Source organism: Phacochoerus africanus, chromosome 2 (assembly GCF_016906955.1).
Source record: "Phacochoerus africanus isolate WHEZ1 chromosome 2, ROS_Pafr_v1, whole genome shotgun sequence".
In the NCBI taxonomy this organism is placed as follows: Eukaryota; Metazoa; Chordata; class Mammalia; order Artiodactyla; family Suidae; genus Phacochoerus; species Phacochoerus africanus.
The window spans coordinates 238183877-238208447 of NC_062545.1; the positions used below are offsets into that span (position 1 = coordinate 238183877).

Below are 24571 nucleotides of genomic sequence, written 5' to 3' on the forward strand. Positions count from 1 at the left end.
AACAAACAAAAACTTAAAGAATACAGCAACACAAAACCCAGGTTAAAAGAAATACTGAAAGGGCTTCTCTAAACCAAAAAGAAAGGAAGGAAAGGGAAGAAAAAAGAAAAGAAAAAAAAAAGAAGAAGAGGAAGAACTAGGACTGAGGAAACCGCAATCAGAGAGCAGTCACTCAAATAAGCCAGCATACAGATTTAATCATGAACAGGCCTCAAACAAAATAAAATTAAAAAGAAAAAAATTAAAAAGAGTCATCAAAACCATAAAATGTGGGCAAGGGATGTTAGGAAGTAAATAACCCTTTTTGTTTGTTAGTTTGTATGTTTCTCTTCTTAATTTTAATATAGTAATGAAGTGTTTGAACTTACAGGACCATCAGGCTAAAACACACAAGTATAGGAAGGGGTTAGCATACTTAAAAAACAGAACAACCACAAGCCAAAACCAAATATTGCATTTGCAAAAAATGAAAAAAAAAAAAACACTCAAGCAGATAATAACAGGAGACCATCCAACCAAAAAAAAAAAAAAAAAAAGAAAGGAAGAAAGGAAGAATGGAGAACCATGGAATCAACTGGAACACGAGGTTCAAAATGGCAATAAATAATCATCTATCAATTATCACCTTAAATGTCAATGGACTAAATGAAAGAGCTTTAATTCCTATAACCGTGTTTTACAGAGGCTGGTGTTATTTCTTGACTTCTTTTCAATGACTGATTTATGACTCTACTATTTTTTAATGTTCTTTGTAAAATGTTATGATCTTCCCCCCAGATTTTTAGTAATTACAAAGGGAAAATTGTAAGTTTACAGTGGCGATGACAGACCATCGTAGCCAAGCATTCCAGGTTCACGTCACCAGGAATGCATATGACAGCATGGATCCCCTCATAGGATGTAATGAGAAGGGCACATCAAACTCAAGTTGAGACGCATTCTACAAAACGAGTGAACAGTACCATTTAAAACTGTCAAGATTATGAAGAGCAAGGAAAGAATGAGGAACAGTTGCAGATTGAAGGAGACACACAACTAAATGCAGCATGGGATCCTGGGTTAGGTCCTGGAACAAAAACAACAACAACTTTAGTTAAAAGTGTTATACCAAGGTTAATTTCTTAGTTCAATTGGTCTATGATTATGTTAGGTGTTAACATAAGAAGGTGGGTGAAAGGTAGGTGGAGATTCCCTATTTTTGCAACCCTTCTGTAAGGTTAAATTTATCTAAAAATAAAAAAATTTTAGTCTAGTGACCTTAATAAATGTTATTTAAAAATTACTGTCCTGAGAAAGATAGGAAGAGTATTATATCCTTGTAGGTTCACTTTAATTTTTTAGTTCTTTTGTTATTATTGTATGTTGACTAGATATAAAATTTATAATCAGGGTGTATGTTGTAAAGAGTAGCAGTATGAGCACAAATGTAGCTTGAATCTCTCAGTGTGCTTTTTCCATCCCATCCCCTTTCCTTTCCCTAACCTCTACCTTGTATTTTGTATTTCTCATTCCCTTGTTTCTCTTTATAGGTTTACCTTGAATATATTTATCCCTAATGATATTGTTTTCCACGATCTTTATGTAAGTGGAATAATACTGTATATATTATTTTGCAATTCATCTTTTCCCTAAATATTGTATTCCTGAGATTTAATAATGTAAACTTAGTTCACTGATTTTCACCACTTTGTGGATTTCTTTCTTTCTTTTTTTTTTTTTTTGCTTTTTAGGGTCACACCCACAGCATATGGAGGTTCCCAAGCTAGGGGTTGAATCAGAGCTACAGCTGCCAGCCTACATCACAGCCACAGCCACACCAGATCCGAGCCGTGTCTGTGACCTACACCACAGCTCACGGCAATACCAGATCCTTAACCAGCAGAGCAAGGCCAGGGATTGAACCTGCAACCTCATGGTTACTAGTCGGGTTCATTAACCACTGAGCCATGACGGGAACTCCCTGTGGCTTTCCATTTTATGAACATACTACAAGTTACTTTACTGTTCTACCATTAATAGCCATTTGGTTGGTTTCTAGTTTTGCTGTTGTTATCATTGCTACTGCACACATCTTTGTATATGACATATTATTACAGTTTCCCTAGAATATAGATTTAAGATGAACTAGCTGGGTTATAGGGTAAATGTTTCATCAACTTTTTTAGCTAGGGCCAAATTGTTTTCCAAAGAGGTTGTCCACTGTTTAATACCACCAACAGTATGTAAGTATCCCAGTGGTTCTACTTTCTCTCGAACACAGTATTATCAGACTTAAATTTTTTTTACCAATCTGGTGGGCATGTATATTAAAATTTTAAAACATCACCATTTATTGATTGACTACTTTGCGTCAAGTACTGTAGCAGACATTTTCATACATTACTTAATCCTCTCACAGCTCTTCTTCTCAACCCCCTAATGGAAACAACGTACTTAGTTTAGAATGCATAATTACCCCAAACCCCTCTCTGACATATTCCTCTCAAGGCATCTTCTGTCCTGTATCTGCTTAATTTATGTTCTGTTTCTTAAAAAAAAATTATTCTCATTTTAGAATAAATTTGAGGCATGAAGTGGTTAATAACTTTCCCTAAAGTCACACTTTCATTAATTAGTTGCAGTTCTACTAATCCCTTTTTTTGTTCTGTCTCTTCCCTATTTCCTTCGACATTCCATTTCTTCCTCCCTTCCCTCACATTCTTCCACTCCTCCTAAGTTTAACAGCTTAAATGTACCTTCCAGCTGGCTGCTATATAATGTGATGTGCATGCAGAGAACGTCACAGGATTGGTGAGTGCCTGGTATGAACTAGTCATTACTCAGGTCCCTGGCTGGCTGTTAAATTCTTGTAACCATTTCAAATTCCAAGCTGTGCTGCTTTGTGCATTTGGCCAGGCTACCCTCTCAAAACTGCTGATGTCCCTGCAGGGTTTGGAGAGCATCCAGAACTTCAGGACATTCCATCCTTGGCTCTCTTTTCTCAGCAGGAGTAGGAATGCCAAGCCTCCTGTGGGGGTATAGACAACTGAGATTGTAGGGTGCCTAGAGATTGGGGATGTTAGAACTGCTGACGTTGGTTAGGAACACACAGATTCTATTGACAGAAAAAACAGACCTTAGATTGGGGTATAAAACATGCAGTACAAATGATTTTTTTTTTTTTTTGGCCTACGCAGTAGTTCATTTTACTTTTAAAAAAAAATTGGAGGAGTTCCCATTGTGGCTCGGTGGTTAATGAACCTGACTAGTATACATAAGGATGAGGGTTCGATCCCTGGCCTTGCTCAGTAGGTTAAGGATCCAGTGTTGCCGTGAGCTGTGGTCTAGGTCGAAGATGCAGCTCAGATCCCACATTGCTGTGGCTGTGGTGTAGGCTGGCAGCTACAGCTCCAATTCAACCCCTAACCTGGGAACCTCCATATGCCATGGGTGCGGCCCCAAATAGACAAACAACAAAAAAAAATTTTTTTAATTGGATGATTTTATAGGAAGCATGTATTCACCGATTTGTCACAATACCCAGTGCTTCATTTTATATTGTATTACATCTCACTGCTGTTAACTCCCTGGCTCCTAAAGTTATTTGATGCAACTCTGCCTAGGTTATTGAATGTGAATTGTGTCCTTAATGAGGTCACTTAGGACTCATGGAGTGCAGAACTGGAAGATGCCTTCTCCTTCTAAAGTGATCACAGTTGTCTAGATAATTTTTTTTCTGACAGTTGAGCATCCCTTGTCTCTAAACACTCTTTCAGCTTAGATTTTACACTCCCCTCAAGATTATGGGTTTTTGTCCCATCTAATCTTGTTTGGGATAATTAAGATGAAAATGTGTGTTAAATTTTCTAGTCTTGGCCTATGCACATTTAGTGACTTAGGAGACCTGAAAGAAATAAGTAACTAAAATAAATATACTTTATTGGCCTTTTCTGAATTGGGTTAAGGATGGAGAGAAAGAAGGATTTTCTGTGTGGTATATTCATAGAGTTTGATAAAGTAAAATTTTTTTAAAAGTTAAAAAACATGACTCTTATATAAATATAAAATGGTATCAAAGATTTTATTTAAGAATTCCGGTTGTGGCTTAGCAGGTGAAGAACTCGACAGTGTCCCTGAGGATGCAGGTTTGATCCCTGACCTTGCTTAGAGGGTTAAGTATCTATTGTTGCCACAACCTGTGGTATAGGTTGCAGATGTGGCTCAGATCTGGTGTTGCCATGGCTGTGGTGTATGCCTGTAGCTACAGCTCTGATTCGACCCCTAGCCTGGGAATTTCCATATGCCACAAGTGCAGCCATTAAAAAAAAAAAAAAAAAAAGGATTTTATTTAACTCACTAATTAATGAGGGAATCAGTGAGATGTTAAGTCCAGTTCAAATGAAAATTTAGGAGCTATGTAATTTTAGGCAATTTCATAAAGAAGTGTTAAGATTTCTCAATTATACATAAAACTAATTAAAGTCCTAAAGTGCATAAGTCATAATCTTTGGAGTTATATTTTCCACAGACAAAATATTTGTACCTATGTTAGATAAAAATCTACAAATTAGGCAGAGCCTCCTTGCCTGCCTGCTCGCATCTCTCACAGGTATCTTATCTTAATAAATCTATTTCTCACCTATCAAAAAAAAAAAAAAAAAACCCTCAAGTTAACCCCTGTCCTATGGAGTTATAGAGTAGTCCAGTCAATAGAAAACTAACTGAAGATGTAAGCTGAGAACTTCGGTAAAAGATCACCCACTAATTTCTTTAGCCTCTTTCCAAGTTTGAGCTAATTTTTTAACAGATAGTAATCAGCTTAGATTTGGTTGCAGGAAGTGGATGCTGTTTCCCGAGTTTTGAAAATATAAGTTTATAATAAGGACATATGAAATGAATTCTAAAATTTAGGATATGTATTTTGGAGGTAGATTTATTTTGGATTTCAGAGATTAAGTTCCAAGTTTCTTAAGCATACATTTAAGTAATGAGAAATTCTTGTTCTAAATCTTTTTATTTCCTTTACAGAAATTCCAGGGAATTATAACTGGAACTACTCTGTTATGTCTCTATTTGAAAGGCAGAATGAGGATGGACAAAATGAAGGTAGTCTGTATGTCATTATTATTGCCTCCAAAACATGCACATGCACACACATGTATGTGTGCACTCGCACATATGACAGATAAACAACCTGGACAAACTACCAATCAAGCAAACTGACCAGGAAAGGAAATACACTTTGCAGAAGTAAATATTCCATACTTATAGTTACAAGCTCCACTGTTTTGTCATTTGAGAATTCTAATTTAAGTAATTGCAATCGCCCATCTTTTGTACTTTTATCCGTGATTTTATTTTGTACTTGTATTTGGAAGTTCATCAGGAAAGTGTGTGTTCCTTTTCCTCTCCCCATCCTTCAAAACCACCTCCTGTTAAAAAACAAATGGTTGGAGTTCCCATCATGGCTCAGCAGAAACAAATCTGCTAGCATCCTTGAGGACTCAGGTTTAATTCCTGGCCTCACTCAGTGGGTTAAGGATCCAGCATTGCCGTGAGCTGTGATGTAGGCTGCAGATGTGGCTTGGGCCTGGCATTACTTTGGCTGTGGTGTAGGCCAGTGGCTACAGCTCCAATTCAACTCCTAAGCCTGGGACCCTCCATATACCGCAGGTGCGGCTCTAAAAAGACAAAAAAGAAAAAAGAAAAAAAATTAAAAAGAAGTGTTCAGTGTGAAAAGATGTTGCTGAGGCAGGTAAGATCATCTTTTGCAGACGATGGACAAAGCAAGTGGATCTGGGTATGGTGTTAGGATTTCTGTACCTGCCACGCTTTCCTGTGGTGAATCAAAGTACTAAAAAGAACTAAGTAATCATACCCAAGCCATCTTTAAGAATGAAACTGCTTGACATGAAGAAAACCCTTTTCTGACAAAATTTCAAGAAAGCAAGCCAGGCTGTAGTTCTATATTTAGGCTTCCTTTTGAGGATTGGAGAAGGTACAGAGAATTAAATTAGGTCACTGATTTAAGGCCACACTCTACTTTCTTTACTTTCTGTCATTAGGCAGTTGTCTGATTCCTAGAAGGAGCCCATTCCAAGGGGACAGGCCCTAGTTCCAGGAGGAGGAAGTCAGGGAGCTTCCAACAGAGGGAAAAATCAAGTGAGTCCTCTCCTACTCTTGGAATTGCTGAAAGAGAGAGGGCTGAGGAAAACAGGGTAACTGCCCAATTTCTCCTGCATCTTCTTATGAACAGAGCATATAGAGGACAATGTAAATCAGTAAAATGAGAACATTCCCTCACACCATACACAACAATGAACTTAAAATGGCTTAAAGACTTACATGTAATACATGACACTATAAAACTCCTAGAAGAGAATTTAGGCAAAACATTCTCTGACATAAATCATAGCAGTGTTTTCTTAGGTCAGTCTCCCAAGGCAATAGAAGAAAAAACTTAAAATAAGCAAATAGGACCTAATCAAACTTATAAGCTTTTGCACAGCAATGGAAAGTGTAAACAAAATGAAAAAAAACAACCTATGGACTAGGAGAAAATATTTGCAAATGACGCGACTGACAAAGGCTTAATCCCCAAAATATATATGAAAAGCTCATACAATCCAGTAACAAAAAAACACAAACAAACCAATTTAAAAAATGAGTAAAAGACCTAAATAGACATTTCTCGAAAGACTTACGGATGGGCAGTAGGCACATGAAAAAGTTGCTCAGCATTGTTAATTATTACGGAAATGTAAATCAAAACTACACCGAAGTATCACCTCACACCATTCAGAATGGCCATAAGCAAAAAGTCTGCAAATAATAAAGGCTAGAGAGGATGTGAAGAAAAGGCAACTGTCATACACTGTCGGCGGGAAGGTCATTGGTGCAAGCACTATGGAAAATAATATGGAGGTTCCTTAAAAAACTGAAAGTAGAGTCACTATATGTATGGTTAGCTAAATCAACTGATAGCTATAATGTTTCCAATTAGGCTATTTGGTAGGATAAATTATGATCATTTGGAACCTAAGAAGCTCCAGTATTTCTACTCTAAATTGACTCCAGTTAATCTGACCAAAAATGTTAGGAATTGGTCAATTATCTTTCCCCTGGCAGATTTCTTCACTTATTTTTACAGATGGGAAAAATCCAAGCATGTGCTTTAAGTTACTTGGGCAAAATCGCTAGGCATATTGATCTAGAATGACAGCAGGGGGTTATTGCTGAGTTTCTCTCACTAGCACTTGAATTTAGTTGATGGGAGAGTCTGGTGGAGTAAGGAGAGGGGGCCTTGACAAATATACTAGTTAGAGACTTACACTCCTGAAGATCATCTGTCTGCTCTTTTGTCTTTAGCTGGAAAATCCTATTTGTGATGTTTTTCTCACCGTGAGCAAGGAGATATTTGCTCAGAACCTCCTAAACCTGATTGCCACCTGACCAAATGTCCTTCCTTCCTTTTTTCTCTCTCCTTCCTCTTGCTTTCTTTTCTTTCAGTCTCCCACTTTTCATAGTTCCTTCTTAAAGAGCTCATTTTCCTTTTTAGTTTCTGCCATTCTCTTATCTGGGCTAATCTCCAATGTAGCTTTAACTGCTAAAACTTGAGACTGGATTGTATCACGATTGCATAAACGCTGTTTTTCACGATGCCGCTTGAATCAAATGTCTTAAAGATGTCCTTAGAGGCTTCTCCTACTCTGACACTTCTCTTCTACTACCATCCCACCAAGGGATTTTTCCCTCATTAGACTGTAGCTTTTGTATTCTTTCTTTTTTACTGGCTGAATCAGCTTCGTACATCAATAGGAGATAGCTGAATATTCAAAATCTACTTTGAGCACAGACAACTATATCAATGATGCTTGTGGAATTTCCTTGACATAGTGTAAGATAAAGGACAAAAAAAGATCATTTAATGAGTACTTTTGACATGTCAGCTATTATGTAGATACTTTACAATTAGCATATGAAGTAAATTTTACTGTCCCATTTTACACATGAGAAAACTTAAGGCTAGAAATGGAAGGTGACTGGCCCTAAGTCACTTAACAATCTAGTGACAGAGCCCAGTCTAGAATAGATTAAACTTTCTGAGCATTTTTTAATATACTGTGAATTGTTCTTAAATGCTTTGCATGCCTTGATTTACTAATCCTCACAATAACCTTATGAGCAGGTATTATTATCATTCATTTTACAGATGAAGAAAATGAGTTTCAGAGAGATTAAATAACTTCCTCAAGGTTATACAGCTGGTAAGTGAAGGATTGAGATTTGAACCCTAGCAAGCTGACTTAATTGTCCTTTTTCTTTTTAATTGAAATACTGTTGATTTATAATATTGTGTTAGTTTCTGATATACAGCAGTGATTCAGTTATATGTATATTTTTCAGATTATTTTCCATTATAGGTTCTTAAGGACATTGAATATAGTTCCCATGTTCTTAACCACTGTGGGAGCCTGCTATATTTTTAATTCCAATTTTTTTTTTCTGGCCACACCCATGGCATATGAAAGTTCCTGGGCCAGGGAAATCCAAGTCAGAGCTGAGTGCAGCCTTCACCACAGCTGCAGCAATACCTGATCCTTAACCCACTATGTGGGACTGGGGATTGAACAAGCGCCTCCACAGAGACAAACCAGGTCATTAATCCATTCTGCCACAGTAGGAATTCCCAACTTCCATTTTTTAACTCCGTTTTTTTATCTTCACTTTTTTTTTTAAGTCCACTGCACAATTTATGATACCAGGTTACCTTGCTTCAAAGATGTCTGGCCCTTTCAGTTCAATGATTTTAATCACCCTCAGGTCAGCTTTTAGCACAGGTCCTTGTGAAACCAGGCCTTTACTGAACAGGCTGTAGACTTAACCCTTAGTTCTCAGTGAAGGATGCATTATCCACAGTCACTAGAGGCTAGAGATAGGCGTTTGTCCCTTTGAATTCCACCGTCACTGCTACTTCAACTAGGCCATCTCCTAGATACTCTAAGCTAATTTCCAGTCTTCTACAGCTCTAATCTGTAATTCACTTTTTGCCATGCCTTTTTCAGCTAAACAGGAGTAAATTTTGAGTTAACAAGTTATAGGGAAAAATGGTCATCCCAGTCTTTTTTCAACAGTATTCACAATCCATAGGGAATCTTAAATAATTTTTTTTATTATCTAGTCTAAAAAGTTTCTTTCTTCCTTTATTATCTCCACCATGAGTGATAGTGTTCTTCCCATAAATGTGTCTTCTTTTTCTCTCACACTTTTAGTTTCTTCTCTTTTATTTATTTTTTATTTTTTAATTTTTTTAATCTTTTTAAAAGGGCCACAACTGCAGCATTTGAAGGTTAGGGGTTGAATTGGAGCTGAGCAGCTGGCCTACACCACAGCCATGGCAATGTCAGATCCAAGCCACATCTGAGACCTTCACCACAGCTCATGGCAGTGCTGGATCCTTAACCCACTGAGTGAGGCCAGGGATCAAACCTGCATCCTCATGGATGCTAGTCAGATTTGTTTCCACTGAGCCACAACGGGAACTCCGCTTAGATATTTTCTATGAGAAACTTGTTCTGACTTATAATATTTAATAATTGTTGCTGACAACCAGAGGAGAAATAAAGGAAATTACATGAAGAACCGTAAAAATTCTTGTCTTATCATTGGCTCTCTCCTACGCTTTCAAAAGTCTGACATCTTAGCCCCCTGAGAAATGCATTTTGATTTTTAATACCTAACATCTTTCCCATGGGAGGTAGCTCTGCTTTTTCTAATAACCTGCTTTTACTATATCCCCAGGATTCTAGTGAATGAAATTTTCTTTGTCTTTACCTCTAATCAAAACTCCAGTCTTGAGCAAACTGGACAAATTGATTCTGAAGTTTCTCAGAACAGAAAATAGACCAGAATAGCCAAGAAGAGCTTTAAAAAGAAGACTTACTGTCCTGTACTAAAAGTTGCTTAATTTAAGAGATGAGGAGGAGGAATAAATTGAATATGACATTAATGAATACAAACTACTATGCATAAAACATATATGCAGCAAGAATTTACTGTATAGCACAGGAAAATATATTCAATGTTTTGTAATAACCTACATGGAAAATAATCTGAAAATATGTATATGTATAACCTTGTGTACACCAGAAATTAACACAATATTATCAACCAACTATACTTCAATTTAAAAAAATTTTTTAAAGATGAATAGAACAAAAGAACTTAATAGATAACCCATAATTACATTCAATATGTTAGAATTTAATACATTATAAAAATGACATTTAAAACCAGAGTGGGATAAAATATGTGCAAATTACATATCTGATAAGTGACTCTTAGTCAGAATATATAAAGAGCCCACAGCTCTTTAAAAAAATAATTACCAGACACCTACGGTCAATTAATCTTTGATGAAGGAGGCAAGAACATAAAATGGGAAAAAGACAGTCTTTTCAGCAAGTATTGCTGCGAATACTGGACAGCTGCATGCAAATCAATGAAACTGGAACACACCCTCACACCGTGCACAAAAATAAACTCAAAATGGCTTAAAGACTTAAATGTAAGACAAGACACCATCAAACTCCTAGAAGAGAACATAGGCAAATGTTCTCTGATATCAACCTTACAAATGTTTTCTCAAGTCAGTCTCCCAAGGCAATAGAAATAAAAGCAAAAATAAACCAGTGGGATATCATCAAACTGACAGTCTTTTGCACAGCAAAGGAAACCAAAAAAAAAAAACCAAAAAGACAACTTACAGAGTGGGAGAAAATAGTTTCAAATGATGCAACTGACAAGGGCTTCATCTCTAAAATATACAAACAACGTATTCAACTCAACAGCAAAAAAAGCCAACAACCCAATTGAAAAATGGGCAAAAGACCTGAATAGACATTTCTCCAAGGAAGATACAGATGGCCGACAAGCACATGAAAAAATGCTCAACATCATTGATTATTAGAAAAATGCAAATCAAAGCTACTATGACACACCATTTCACACCACTTCAGAATGACCATCGTTAATAAGTCCACAAATAACAAATGCTGGAGAGGGTGTGGAGAAAAGGGAACCCTCCTGCACTGTTGGTGGGAATGTAAATTGGTACAACCACTATAGAAAACAGTATGGAGGTACCTTAGAAGACTATACATAGAACTACCATATGACCCAGCCATCCTGCTCTTGGGCATATATCCAGACAAAACTTTCCTTAAAAAAGACACATGCACCTGCATGTTCATTGAAGCACTATTCACAATAGCCAAGACATGGAAACAACCTAAATGTCTATCAACAGATGATTGGATTAGGAAGATGTGGTGTATATATACACAATGGAATACTACTCGGCCATAAAAAAAAAAAATGAAATAATGCCATTTGCAGCAACATGGATGGAACTAGAGACTCTCATCCTGAGTGAAGTAAGTCAGAAAGAGAAAGACAAATACCATATGATATCACTTACATCAGTAATCTAATACACAGCACAAATGAACCTTCCCACACAAAAGAAAATCATGGACTTGAAGAACAGACTTGTGGTTGCCAAGGGGAAGGCAGAGGGGGAGGGAGTGGGATGGATTGGGAATTTGGGGTTAATAGTTGCAAGCTATTGCCTTTGGAATGGATAAGCAATGAGATCCTGCTGTATAGTGTGGGGTACTATATCTAGTCACTTATGATGGAGCATGATAATATGAGAAAAAAGAATGTATACGTGTGTGTGACTGAGTCACCTTGCTGTGCAGTAGAAAACCGACAGAAACTACCATAAATCAGCTATAATGGAAAAATGAAAATCATTATAAAATAAAAAAGATAATTAATCTAGTTTGAAAGTGGGCCAAGTGAAGTTTCCTTCTGGCGTAGTGGGTTAAAGATGTGGCATTGACACTGCAGTGGCTCAGGGTTGCTGCTATGGTGTGGGTTTGATCCCTCACTCAGGAACTTGCATATGCCTTGGGCACAGCCAAAACAAATATAAAAATAAAAATGGGTGAAGAATCTGAGTAGTCATTTCTCTAAAGAAGATATATAAATGTTCAATAAAGCACATAAAAGGATACTCAGCATCATCAGGTTATTAGGGAAATGCAAATCCACAATGAGATATTACTTCATAACCACTACGATGGTTAAAAGAAAGAACAACAATAAATGTTGGCAAGGATGTAGAGAAATTGGAATTCTCATACGTCGTCGGAGAGAATGTAAAATAATGCAACTGCTGTCAAAATTTGTTTGGCTGTTCCCCTAAGTGTTAAAACTAGGAGCGACCATATGACCGAGGAGTTCTACTCTTACGTATATAGCCAAGTGAAATGAAAACATCCACACAAAAACTTGTACATGAATGTTCATAACTCAGGGTGGCCTAACACTTGCTAACAACTCAGTGAATTCTTGTTGGATCAGTGAAGAATTGAAAAAGCTATAGGAATGTTTCATACAGGACAGAAAGATCTACTGATAATACATACTTTTAAGACTTTTCATAACAAGGTAATGGGCTATTTTTAACACCTATATATTTTGATGTAATGATTTTGCCATGTATTGTGGTTATCAGGCTGACTCCACTAAATTACAAGTCCCTAGAAATCAGGACTCTGCCTTTCTCATCTTTTAAACTCCCCATAGCATTTAGCACACTGATTGCTGTGAAATAAATGCTCAGTAATGATTTATTAATTCAGATTTAGTCAAGCAAGTTTAAGAAAGGCTGCCTTGGATAAAAACCTAAGATATCTTCAAATAAGTTGCTGTAATTAACTTGTGAAGGAGGACTGGCTTTCTGTGTTTGGCAGTAACGTTAGTGCAGGCCATCCTGTTGTCTGTGAAAACATAGTCTAGGATTACTAGAAGCATTAATGGTGTAGAATTACTCATAAGTTACCTGTCCTCTTGCCTCCAGAAAATTTGAACACTTTATGGTTTCCATTTTTATTCTATTTCTTGATTCTTTGAATAAAGAGACAAAATCTTGTTTGTTGACAGACATCCTCAGTGATAAAGTGTGAAGATCTAGTGGTCTTCACTAGCAACCAGCATCCTAGGCTGATCTGCAGAGTAGCATCCTTCTCATCATTTCTCTCCTCTTTTTCAGAACAAGAGAGATATCTGCAAGCTAATAACAGAGAATTTAACAATCTATTTGGCTATCCGGTGAGTATTAGGTCTCTAGCTATTTCAGAAGGAGGCCAACATTCTCTAATGATCTCTCTTATCAGTGAAGCAGGAAATTCTTTGTAGCTACAGATCCTGCAACCTAGGTTCTACTTTCTTTCAAGTTCCTATACAATGAAGCAGGGAGCATTGAGGGCACAGAAACCAATATCCAGTGATCCAGGCTCAGGGGAGAATGTATCTCAAATTTGGGGTTTTATATATAGCTCCTAGAAAAGAAATACTGTAGCTTGCAGAAATGAAAGCAGAGTTCCACAGTTTTTTCTCACTTAGGCATCTCTCTATGACAATGCATGTAGAGCTTCCTAATTCATTTAATAGCAGCATAGTTTCTCATTGTATCAATATACCTTAATTTATTTAACCAATCTCTCAGTGATAAACATTTTAATGGTCTCAATTTATATCCAGGTTCTCCCTCCAAAAAAAAAAAAAAAAAAGAAAAAATGTCTCCAGTGTTTTGCTTTTATAAATGGTCCTGAATAAGCACCATTATACCACATATACTTTGGCACGTTTGTGTGAATATATCCTATGAGAGTTTCCTAGGAGTGAATTGGCTGGGTCAGAAGGAAAACACATTAAAATTTTTTATACATATTGCCAGATTGCCCTCTAAAAAGATTATATCCTTTTATATTTTCTGCCTATAGTGAAGACTACTCACTTCTCCATATTCCTGCCAAACTTGGTATTATCAATCTTTTTCATCTTTGCCAGGCTCTTACATGAAAAACAACATTTTGTTGTCTATCTTTCCTTAATTTTGAGTGGGATCAGTAATCTTTTCATGTTAATTAGCCTTTTTAATTTCTTTTTATGAAAACTACTGTTAATGATCTTTTGGATTATTCATTTTTCAATTAAGTATAAAGTGAGAATAAACAATTCATAAAATACATATGTTTTTAAAAAGGTCATGCTCCAACACCCCACCTTTGCCTACATCTCCACTCCCTATAGGCAATCACTTTTATTAGTTTCTTATATTTTCATCAGTGCTTCTTTGTGCAAAGTATTTGTAAAGCAAATACAAATATATATTCTCAGAGTTCCCGTCGTGGCGCAGTGGTTAACGAATCCGACTAGGAACCATGAGGTTGAGGGTTCGGTCCCTGCCCTTGCTCAGTGGGTTAACGATCTGGCGTTGCCGTGAGCTGTGGTGTAGGTTGCAGACGCGGCTCGGATCCCGCGTTGCTGTGGGTCTGGCGTAGGCCGGTGGCTACAGCTCCGATTCAGCTCCGATTCAACTCCGATCCTAGCCTGGGAACCTCCATATGCCGGCAGGAGCGGCCCAAGAAATAGCAACAACAACAACAACAACAAAAAAGACAAAAGACAAAAAAAAAATATATATATATATATATATATTCTCATTTTCCCACTTTCTTACACTATTCTGAATCTTAACAGTATGTCCTGGAGGTATTTTCATGATCATAATTTCATTACATCTTTTTCCTTCTTTTCTTTTTTCAACCACATAATATTTCCTGGGCAGATTTAGCGTAGTTTATAACTAGTTCCTTATAAATTGACATTTGAGTTGTTTCCAATCTTTTACAATTGTTAGCAATTTTTTAATATTTGTTACTTTGTGCACATGTAGTGCTATGAGTATATAATAATATTCATAGACATGCATATTTGTAGTCTCTGCAGGATATTGGTTTATGATTTCTGAGTTAGAGAGGTTCTGGATAATAGTATTTTGGATATGGCCATGGGATCAGGTTTCCCCTCTCTACCTTCTAAATCTGCCTAAGAAGCACTATGGTACAGTAAAACTAGGTTTTGACATCAAACAGATATGAGTTTGAACACAGCTCTTTACTAACCTTGCATCCTTAGGCATATTATTTAACTTCTCTGATGTTCAGTTCCCTCATCTACAAAAAGGGCATAATAGTGTTCACCGTATATGTGGTTATTAGAATTAAATATCATTGTGAAAATGTTAGTTCTCTTTACCAAGAAACTATTACCCTGTGACAGGAGGGTACGAGTTTCATTCATCTCTGTATCTACTGATCCCAGCATGATATTTGGCACATACTTGGCATTCAGGTAAACATATGCTGAATAGTTAATAAATAAATAAACAGATTTGATGGATTCATGCATACTTAAAAACCATTTCACTTCCCTGGCCCTACCTGTTGCTTATTTTCGTCCCATTTCTCTAATTTTTTCCATTCCTACTCCTTTTCTTCACCCAACCCCCAAACTCCTGATACTTATTATATCCTTGGCCTTCTGTTCTCCTCTATTCCCCCATTTAGCCATCAGTCAGCTCTCACTACCCAAATAAATAAATAGCCCACACCAAAATACATCTATTCAATCATGCTTAAATTGTATCACGTCTGCCAAAAGAACCACACAGTGAGGAATTTCATAGTTAAGCTGATATTCTACATTTTTGAGATATTTCTTCTGGTTTGGCATATAAGAGTAGAACAAAACACTCTAGCTGCCAAGTTAGTAAAGAGGTACTGATATGTCTATCTTGAGGCAGAATCAGCATGGTTTTTGCCTTTGTTTCCTAAGCAAATGCTACCCAAGTGAGTAGAAACCTGAAATATATCAATAAACTAGAAAATAAAATAGAAAATCAATAGGGAAAGCCAGCTACTTCAGTAAAGCAAAAGATCAAAACATCTTTAGATCCAAATATCAGAGTCATCTGAACTTAGACCCAAGAAATTCAGAGTATCAAAGAAAACTGTTTATATTTTTGATTAATGTACTCTTGGGGCTAGAAGGGCCTATAAAGGTCATTTAGTTAGAACTCCATTCAAGACAGACCCATGAGCTCTCCAGGGTGGATTTTGTCTAATTCTTTTTCAGCCAGCATAGAGCTGTAAACAGAGCAAACCTTGAGAAATAAGTGTTTGACTGATTATTAATTGGATAATCATGAAGAAACACCAAGGAAATCTTAGGTTTAGCTTGAATCTCTAAACTCCTAGGTGTGAAGCTGTTTGACCAGCTTCTCTTCCCTGGGGAAGTAGATCTGGACTGGGTAACCTATCTAACCTTCCTAGGCAATTTGTAGCCTTAGTGTTTTTTCTCGAAGAGAAAGATTCAGATGTCTTCTCAAGGTAGGGCTCCACAAGACTCTTTTTTCAAAAAAATGAAGTATAGTTTGATTTACAACATTGTGCCAATTTCTGCTAAACAGCAAAGTGACTCAGTTATACATATATATCCCAGGAGATTGGGTACAGTTCCCTGTGTTATATAGTAGGACTATGTTTGTCCATTCTTAATGTAATAGTTTGCATCTACTCCATATTTGAGCAGTATCTGTACTCCAGAATTAGAGGTTGGTTTATTCTTTTGTTTGGCCTTGTAGATGGAGGTGGTGGGGGAGAAGTCTTGTCCTTTGGGAATTACCTGCTCTCATTCTTCTGCTTTTCTTGAACTCTTAGATTCAAACTCTTACATCTTAGGTCAAATGACTAAAAACCCAAAAATAGAAAGTAACATGGTCCTGTCAGCATCTTTAGATGAGGATCGAAATGGTAGCAAGTTCTCATTTTCACTCAGCAAAATAATAGCTTAGATGTAGTCCAACACTATTTAGATTCTCTCAGGACAATTAAGCGGCAAGTGATTCTCCAGTGTTGACAGCAACCAGCGTGGGAACCTTCAGTGGCCTACAGCTGAAAGACCACAATTTACTTTTAGCATCTAAGATCCTTCAGCATTGAAAGCAGCATGTAAAGGCACACCAAACTGAGTTTGCCAGGCTAAGAAAAGCTTCAGCAAGCTCTGAAGTAGAGCTAACACAAATGGCAAACTTGCCTGCTGTTTAGGGCTGAGAAGGACCTTGAATCAGAGGGTAAGAGGAAACTGAAAGATTCTGATTCTAAGGAAGGAAAACATTTGGATGGCTGCACAGGTGAACTGGGGCTCAGGGGACAGCACAATTTCAACTCTGTAAGAAACTGTGTGGTCTTGGACAAAGAAATTAGCCTCAGTGCCTCTATTTCTTCATCCTCAAAAGATGAACATACATTACTCCCTTCGTATAGTCGGTGTGAAAATTAAATGAGTTGCTCCATATAAAATACTTAGAACAGTGCCTTACACCTAGTAAATATTCAAGAAGTATAAGTTTTGGGAGTTCCCATTGTAGCTCAGTGGGTTACGTACCTCACTGGTATCCATGAGGATTCCGGTTCAATCCCTGGCCTTGCTCAGTGGGTTAAGGATCTGGCCTTGCTGTGAGCTGTGGTGGAGGTCACAGATGTGGCTTGGATCCCATGTTGCTGTGGCTGTGGCCGTGGCCAGTAGCTGCAGCTCTGATTCAACCCCTAGCCTGGGAACTTCCATATGCCGTGGGGGAAACCCTACAAAAAGAAAAAAAGTGAACGTTTTTATTGTTGTTGGTTTTATTATCATCATTATTATCCATGTCATCAATAAACAAGGAATTCTGTTCAGGGCATAAATATATTCTGCCCCTCCTTAAAATGTCCCGTATAGATCAGCCTTGCCATCTCTGCATACTCTAGGCCTCTCTAGGTCTCAAAGAAAAGGAGCTTAGGAGACAAACACTTTTTACCTCCTTCCTCCACTGTGTTGGGAAGCTGTGGCTTTTTCCTATTTTATGAAATGGTCTTAGTCTTTTTTGTTAAGACTGGGAGATGGGGTCTTTTGTTCTTCTAATTGTGCTTGTGTTCTTTTACTCACAGAACAATAGCATCAAGACCTCAAAATATAATGCCTTTAACTTCCTGCCTATGAACCTGTTTGAACAGTTCCAGAGACTTGCAAATGCATATTTCCTCTTTTTGCTTTTCCTACAGGTATTGCCTTTTAGGGCCTTTTCCACAGAGCATTTTATCTGCCTCTCTGGGGTCAGGTTATTGTAATCAATCCTTCTCCTTAAAACTGAAAGCTGTCTTCTCTCTTTCGGTAACAGGCAGGTGCATGGCTGGGGGCTCAGACCAGTCCCCTAGAGTGGCTGTGGTCAGTATTAGCCGGGGTTAAACATGCCTCTACAAGAGGAAGGAGACACGCTTCCAAGGAAAGGGTGCTCTCTCATCATGGCTGCATGGCCACGGTTCAGTTTAACCATAAAAGGCCACAGACTTGACTCTTCACCCCAATCTCAGCTGTAACCCGATTCCTCCTCCTTGTCCCAGCCTCCCTGACAGAAAGTTAACACACAGGAATGCTGAGGGAGAATAGTTTAGAACATAAGCACAGGGCAGGGTAGACACAAGTTGGGAGGAAGAAACAGATCATCTCATTTCCCCTTGTGCTGAAGAGATGTGAGAGGGTACATCGTTTTCCCATGTCCACTCATGCCTTCCTGCCCCCAGCCCCTTCATTATCAAAGGAGAAATGGCTCTTTGCCATTGAGTCAAAGGTAGTAGAGTTCAGGACATATGCATGGCAATTTATCATCTCTTCTCTCATCCCTTCTTAGGAGATGTTTAGTTATATTTGGGTGGTTATTTGGGGGCTACAACAATGGAAATCAACTAGGATAGTTGAACTTATTATGGATCCAGGGAGGTGAAAATGGTGGTGGGGTGGAGGTGGGAGGGAAATGTGTTGTCCTTTAAGCTTTCTGACCCACGTTTCTCTCCTCTTCTCTCTCCTAGTTGATTCCCCAGATCGCCTCCTTAGCCTGGTACACGACTGTGATGCCCTTGATGGTGGTGCTGTCCATAACAGCAGTGAAAGATGCCATCGATGACTTGGTGATGTGGCTTCCTGGGCCTCTAGTCCCTCACTGTCCCTTTTTAATACTCCTCTTTCCTCTTCCTTCTGTCTCCCACCACTTTCTCTTGTTCTTTTCTTTCTTCTCCCCTTTGCCATTTTTTCTTTCTCCTCTCCAGCTTTTCTTGTTTCCCTTTCCAACTTTAAGTTCTATCAAGTACACACAACTAGGAACCCTCTGGTTTTAGAAAACACCATGACATAACTGAGGCTGACTCTTTTCCTGGCCTTGGAGGGAGATACTGGCTCCCAGTGAATGCTGCACAGCTTCCTCTTTGCTATTTACAGCAAGTCCAGCATGAATGGGTGAGGGTGAGGATCCAGTATTATGCCTAGTAGTGCTGTTGACCTGCTTGAAACTTCTCTAAGAGAGTCTTTCTGATTTTCCCAGGATAGATTTTTACGCTAAAGTTTGAAAGCAGGATGTTTGTCTCTCCAGCATTTTAACTCTCTAACTCTTTAAACCCACAATTAGCACATATAGTGGTTTAAATTTCAGTCACACTTCAGGTGTGCAAAAATATAATTTTAATTTTCTGGTACTAAACCCAGTGTAGCTCATAACCACCACCTTACCATCCCAACCCTTTTTGATGAGGGTTGAAAACTAAACTTGCCAGTTCAGAATAACCCCTCCCACTATTTCTGGTTTAGACAACCTCTTTAGGATAAATATTCCAACAAATTCAGGATTCTTTCTGCCCTCTTCCCAGTCCTGCCCTTTCCCTAGGGAGTAATCTCAATTAGAAAAAGGGGATTCATGTTCATCTTAGCATAAAGATATACCCTTATTTGTTGCCTTCTTATTTGAACTTTGAATAGAAAACCTCTGTTCCGCTTTCTTCATTGCATCCACAGTAGAAGCTTGTTATTATTGACTATGCTTGGGGATAGGGGTAGCCACATGCTTGTGAATACTTAATTTCCCTGCACCTACCACAGTGTATGAGGCTCTGGTCTTGTCCAACATTTTCTGCTCTCTCCTCTGCCTTTTATTTTTTTGAGGGGGGAGGCCCACCACCTGCCACATGTGGAAATTCCCAGACCAGGGATCAAACCTGCACCATAACAGTGACCCAAGTCGCTACAGTGATGACGCCAGAGCCTTAACGCACTGCGCCACAAGAGAACTCCTCCTCTGTGGCTTTTGATGTAAGCTGTTCTAATTACCCCAGGCTTTGGCTCTTGATATTAAAGCCAAGATTTTGTCTCTTTCTTTTCCCTTGGTTCTTTTGGTTCTTTTTCTGACCTCCTTTCCCAGCTTCTTGAAGACTTCATGGTGTGGTTTTAATGGTGGAAGGGCTTGAAGGGGGATAGGGGAATGCTTGAGGAAGAGGGGGAGAATTAGAAGGAAAACTCCACTGAGTAATACTTAAGATTATTAACCTGTATGCAGTTTGCTCTATGTCTGTTTCCTGAACATTTTCTTGTGTAATTTTAGAAAAGGCACCACAATGACAATCAAGTGAACAATCGTTCTGTTATGGTGCTGATGAATGGCAGGTAGGTTCTTCTAGGGAAGAAAGTTGAGGTAGGATGAGATGTGGTAGAGGATTGGGCTTACTAAAGCTTGATGTACTGGGTGCTTGGAAAGGTAATTCAGAAGTGAAAAGAGCCTTGGGTTGGACATAAGAAGAATTTGTTTCTAGATCTAGCATACTCTGAACTTGCCATGTGACTTCATACCTCTCTGGGCCTCTTATTTCTTATCTATAAAGTAGAGACAATATTCTCTATCTTAGAAGATGCTTGTGAAAATGAAAGTGAAATAATATATATATTTTTTCCTTTTTTTGGCCACCCCCAGAGCACATGGAAGTTCCTGGGCTGGGAACCAAACCCAGGCCACCTCAGAGACAATGCCAGATCCCTAACCTTCTGCTCCACAGTTGGCATTCCAGTGAAATAATATATATTAAAGTAATTAGTAAATTATGACATGGTATTAACATGCAAGTGATTATTACTAGTACAATGGTCAGCGTAGAGACATCTGTCTTTAGCACATCAATGGATTCTACATGGCTTATTGACCATACTACTATAGCTTTTGGTTAGGGCATCTTTTTGTTAACAGTCTAAAGAAGGTTTTTTTTTTTTTTTTGGTCTTTTTGCTATTTCTTGGGCCGCTCCCTCGGCATATGGAGGTTCCCAGGCTAGGGGTTGAATCGGAGCTGTAGCCACCGGCCTACGCCAGACCCACAGCAACTCGGGATCCGAGCCGCATCTGCGACCTACACCACAGCTCACGGCAACGCCAGATCGTTAACCCACTGAGCAAGGGCAGGGACCGAACCCGCAACCTCATGGTTCCTAGTCGGATTCGTTAACCACTGCGCCACGATGGGAACTCCTGGAGTCCAGTCTTTTTTTATACTGACCTTACAGAATACCCAGTAGCTATGGTATATTTTTAAATATATTTTTTTAATTGACATATAATGTTCAACATTATGTAAGTTACAGGTGTACAGTATACCTGTATTCACAATTTTAAAGGTTATACTCCATTTATAGTTATTCTAAAGTATTATCTATTTTCCCTGTTAGGCAATATATCCTTGTAGCTTATTTTATACATAATAGCTTGTACCTCTTAATTCCCTCTGCCTGTATTGCCCTTCTCCTCTTCGCTCTCTCCACTGGTAACCACTAGTTTGTTGTCTATGTATGAGTCTTTTTCTTTTTTGTTATATTCACTAGTTTGTTGTATTTCTTAGAGTCCATATTTAGGTAAGATTATACAGTGTTTGTCTTTGACTTTTTCACTTAGCATAATACTCTCCAAATCTATGTTTTTGCAAATGGCAAAATTTAATTCTTTTTTATAACTGCGTAGTATTCCGTTGTGTATATACCAATAGTTTTAATCACGTAATTCTATTATGTGAAGTTCTTGGACATCTAACTCTGTTACTTATTGTGGCAGCTGATTCTTACTCATGGTGGATTATTTCCTCAGGTGTTTTGGTCTGTTGAAGCCTCTCATAAGATACCACCAAAAAAAGTCAGTTGTGATAAAAGAAAATTTAAAAAGGAAAGGAAATAGTAGAAATAGAAAAGATAAAACTGATTATATGAGAAATTCTTGAGGCCAAAGAGTTAGCAGATGAATTTAGTCAAATGAACTTCCCAAGTAGCTTGAGCACTTGGGTTTTGTAAGATTATTAGAGAAGAATTTGTCATAAAGTGGTGTTATTTTTATTTATTTATTTATTTTTGCTTTTTAGGGCTGCACCCATGGCATATGGAAGTTCCCAGGATAGGGGTCGAATTGGAGCTACGGCTGCCAGTCTACACCAGAGCCACAGCAACACGGGATCTGAGCCACATCTTCGACCTACCCCACAGCTCACAGCAATGCCGAATCCCCGACCCACTTAGCAAGGCCAGGGATTGAGCTTAACATCCTCATGGATACTAGTCAGATTCGTTTCCATTGCACCATAGTAGGAACTCCATTAAGTGGTTTTAGAGTAAGAGTTCACAAGCAGGGCCCTAATGGTTAGACTTTGTAATCAGTGAATGTCTGATTAATTTAGCACTTGAGTTGAGGCTGCTTGTTGAAACAGTCTCTATTCCAGGAAGTGGCTTTCTTTTTCTAGAGCACATGGGTTTGAGCAGAGCTGCTGTTAAACAAGTCTGTTTTTCAGGTAATGATTTCTGTTATCTTCATTTCTCAGTAATTCCAGCTTCAAGCCATCTTTAGTTAAAAGCCACATGTTTTAGCTATCAAGAGGAAAGAGCCACATCTTCTCTAAGAGTTCTCCAAGATATAGTATTAAATTAAAAATGCAGAACTTATTTACAAAACAGAAACAGACTCACAGATTTCAAAAACAAACTTGTGGTTACCAAAGGCAAAACATTGGGGGGCGGTAATTAGGAGTTTGGGATTAACATATGCACACTACTATATATAAAATAGATAACCAACAAGGACCTACTTTATAGCACAGGGAACTGTACTCAGTATTCTGTAATAACCTAAATAGGGAAAGAATCTGAAAAGGGATGGGCATATGTATATGTATAGCTGAATCACTTTGCCATACACCTGAAACACACCATTGTAAATCAATTCTATACTTCAATAAGTTGTTTTAAAAAGTAAGAAACAGGGAGTTCCCATCGTGGCTCAGTGGTTAACGTATCCGACTAGGAACCATGAGGTTGCGGGTTCGATCCCTGGCCTTGTTCAGTGGGTTAAGAATCTGGCATTGCCATGAGGTGTGGTGTAGGTCGCAGATGCGGCTCGGATCCCGCGTTGTTGTGGCTGTGGCATAGGCTGGCGGATACAGCTCTGATTCAACCTGTAGCCTGTGAACCTCCATATGCCGCGGGAGCAGCCCTATAAAAGGCAAAAAGACAAAAAAAAAAAAAAAGAAAAGAAAAAAGAAAAAAAGAAAAGGCAATAAATAAATAAATAATGTAAACAAAAAATGCAAAATCCATAAAATGGCATTTACAGCCCTTCTTCAGTTGGCCCCATGATTTGATTCTCATCTCCTATTACAGTTGGCACTTGGCAAGAACTCTCTACTCCAGCAGATACACTTGACCAAGAAAATGTCAGTTCCCTTACCATGACCATATCAAAAAAACCCTCTTTAATTAATAAAGAACCATAAGCTAAGTGGAGGTATTACTATTTACATGAGACTTTTTGCTTATACTGAATTATTCTATTATAATGAAATAACATTTTTAAATACCTTAAGTGAACTATTAAGGAAATTTTCAGAGATTTTCTTAGTGACTGAACAAAGGAGAATTTGATGAAATTAGTCCTTAAAATCAATATTCTGAACACTTGTTATTTTCTTTAATTAAGTATCAATCCATCATTATCACAATGTTGACCTTCATATTTAGGTACACTTTTTTATTATTAAAGTGTAGTTGATTTCACTGTGCCAATTTCTGCTCTAAGGCAAAGTGACACAGATATATACATCGATTCCCTTTCTTATATTATCTTCTATCATGGTCTATCTCAAGAGACTGGGTATAGTTCTATTTGCTATACAGTAGGACCTCATTGCTTATCTGTTATAAATGTAACCCCAAACTCCCAGTCCATCTTACTCCCTCCTCCCTTCCCCTTGGCAACCACAAGTCTGTTCTCTATGTCTGTGAGTCTATTTCTGTTTTATGGATAGGTTCATTTGTGTCACATTTTAGATTCTACATATAAGTGATATCATATAGTGTTTGTCTTTCTTACTTCACTTAGTATGATAATCTCTAGTTGCAACCATGTTGCTGCAAATGTCATTATTTCATTCTTTTTATGACTGAGTAATATTCCATTGTATATATCACCACATGTTCTTAATCCATTCCTCTGTCGATAGATATTTAGGTTGTTTCCATGTCTTGGCTATTGTGAATAGTGCTGCTGTGAACATAGGGGGACATGTTATCTTTTTCAATGAAAGTTTTGTCTGGATATATGCCCAGGAGTGAGATTGCTGGATCATATGGCAGTTCTATATTGAGTTTTCTGAAGAACCTCCAATACCGTTTTCCATAGCGGTTGTACCAATTTACATTCCCACCAACAGTGTGGGAAGGTTCCCTTTTCTCCACACCTTCTTCAGCATTTGTTTGTTGACTTGTTAATGATGGCCATTCTGACCGTCGTGAGGTG

General features: G+C 38.0%; 1 protein-coding gene across 1 annotated transcript in view; it reads left to right on the top strand.

Moving 5' to 3' along the window:
• LOC125120834 (phospholipid-transporting ATPase FetA-like) overlaps nt 1–24571 on the top strand; it is a 97611-nt gene that overhangs the window by 21720 nt on the left and 51320 nt on the right. The window contains exons 2-5 of the mRNA XM_047769243.1: nt 12991–13158; nt 17883–17996; nt 18801–18899; nt 20360–20421. Of these exons, the coding sequence (XP_047625199.1) occupies nt 12991–13158; nt 17883–17996; nt 18801–18899; nt 20360–20421 (443 nt within the window). The remainder of the gene's footprint in view (nt 1–12990; nt 13159–17882; nt 17997–18800; nt 18900–20359; nt 20422–24571) is intronic.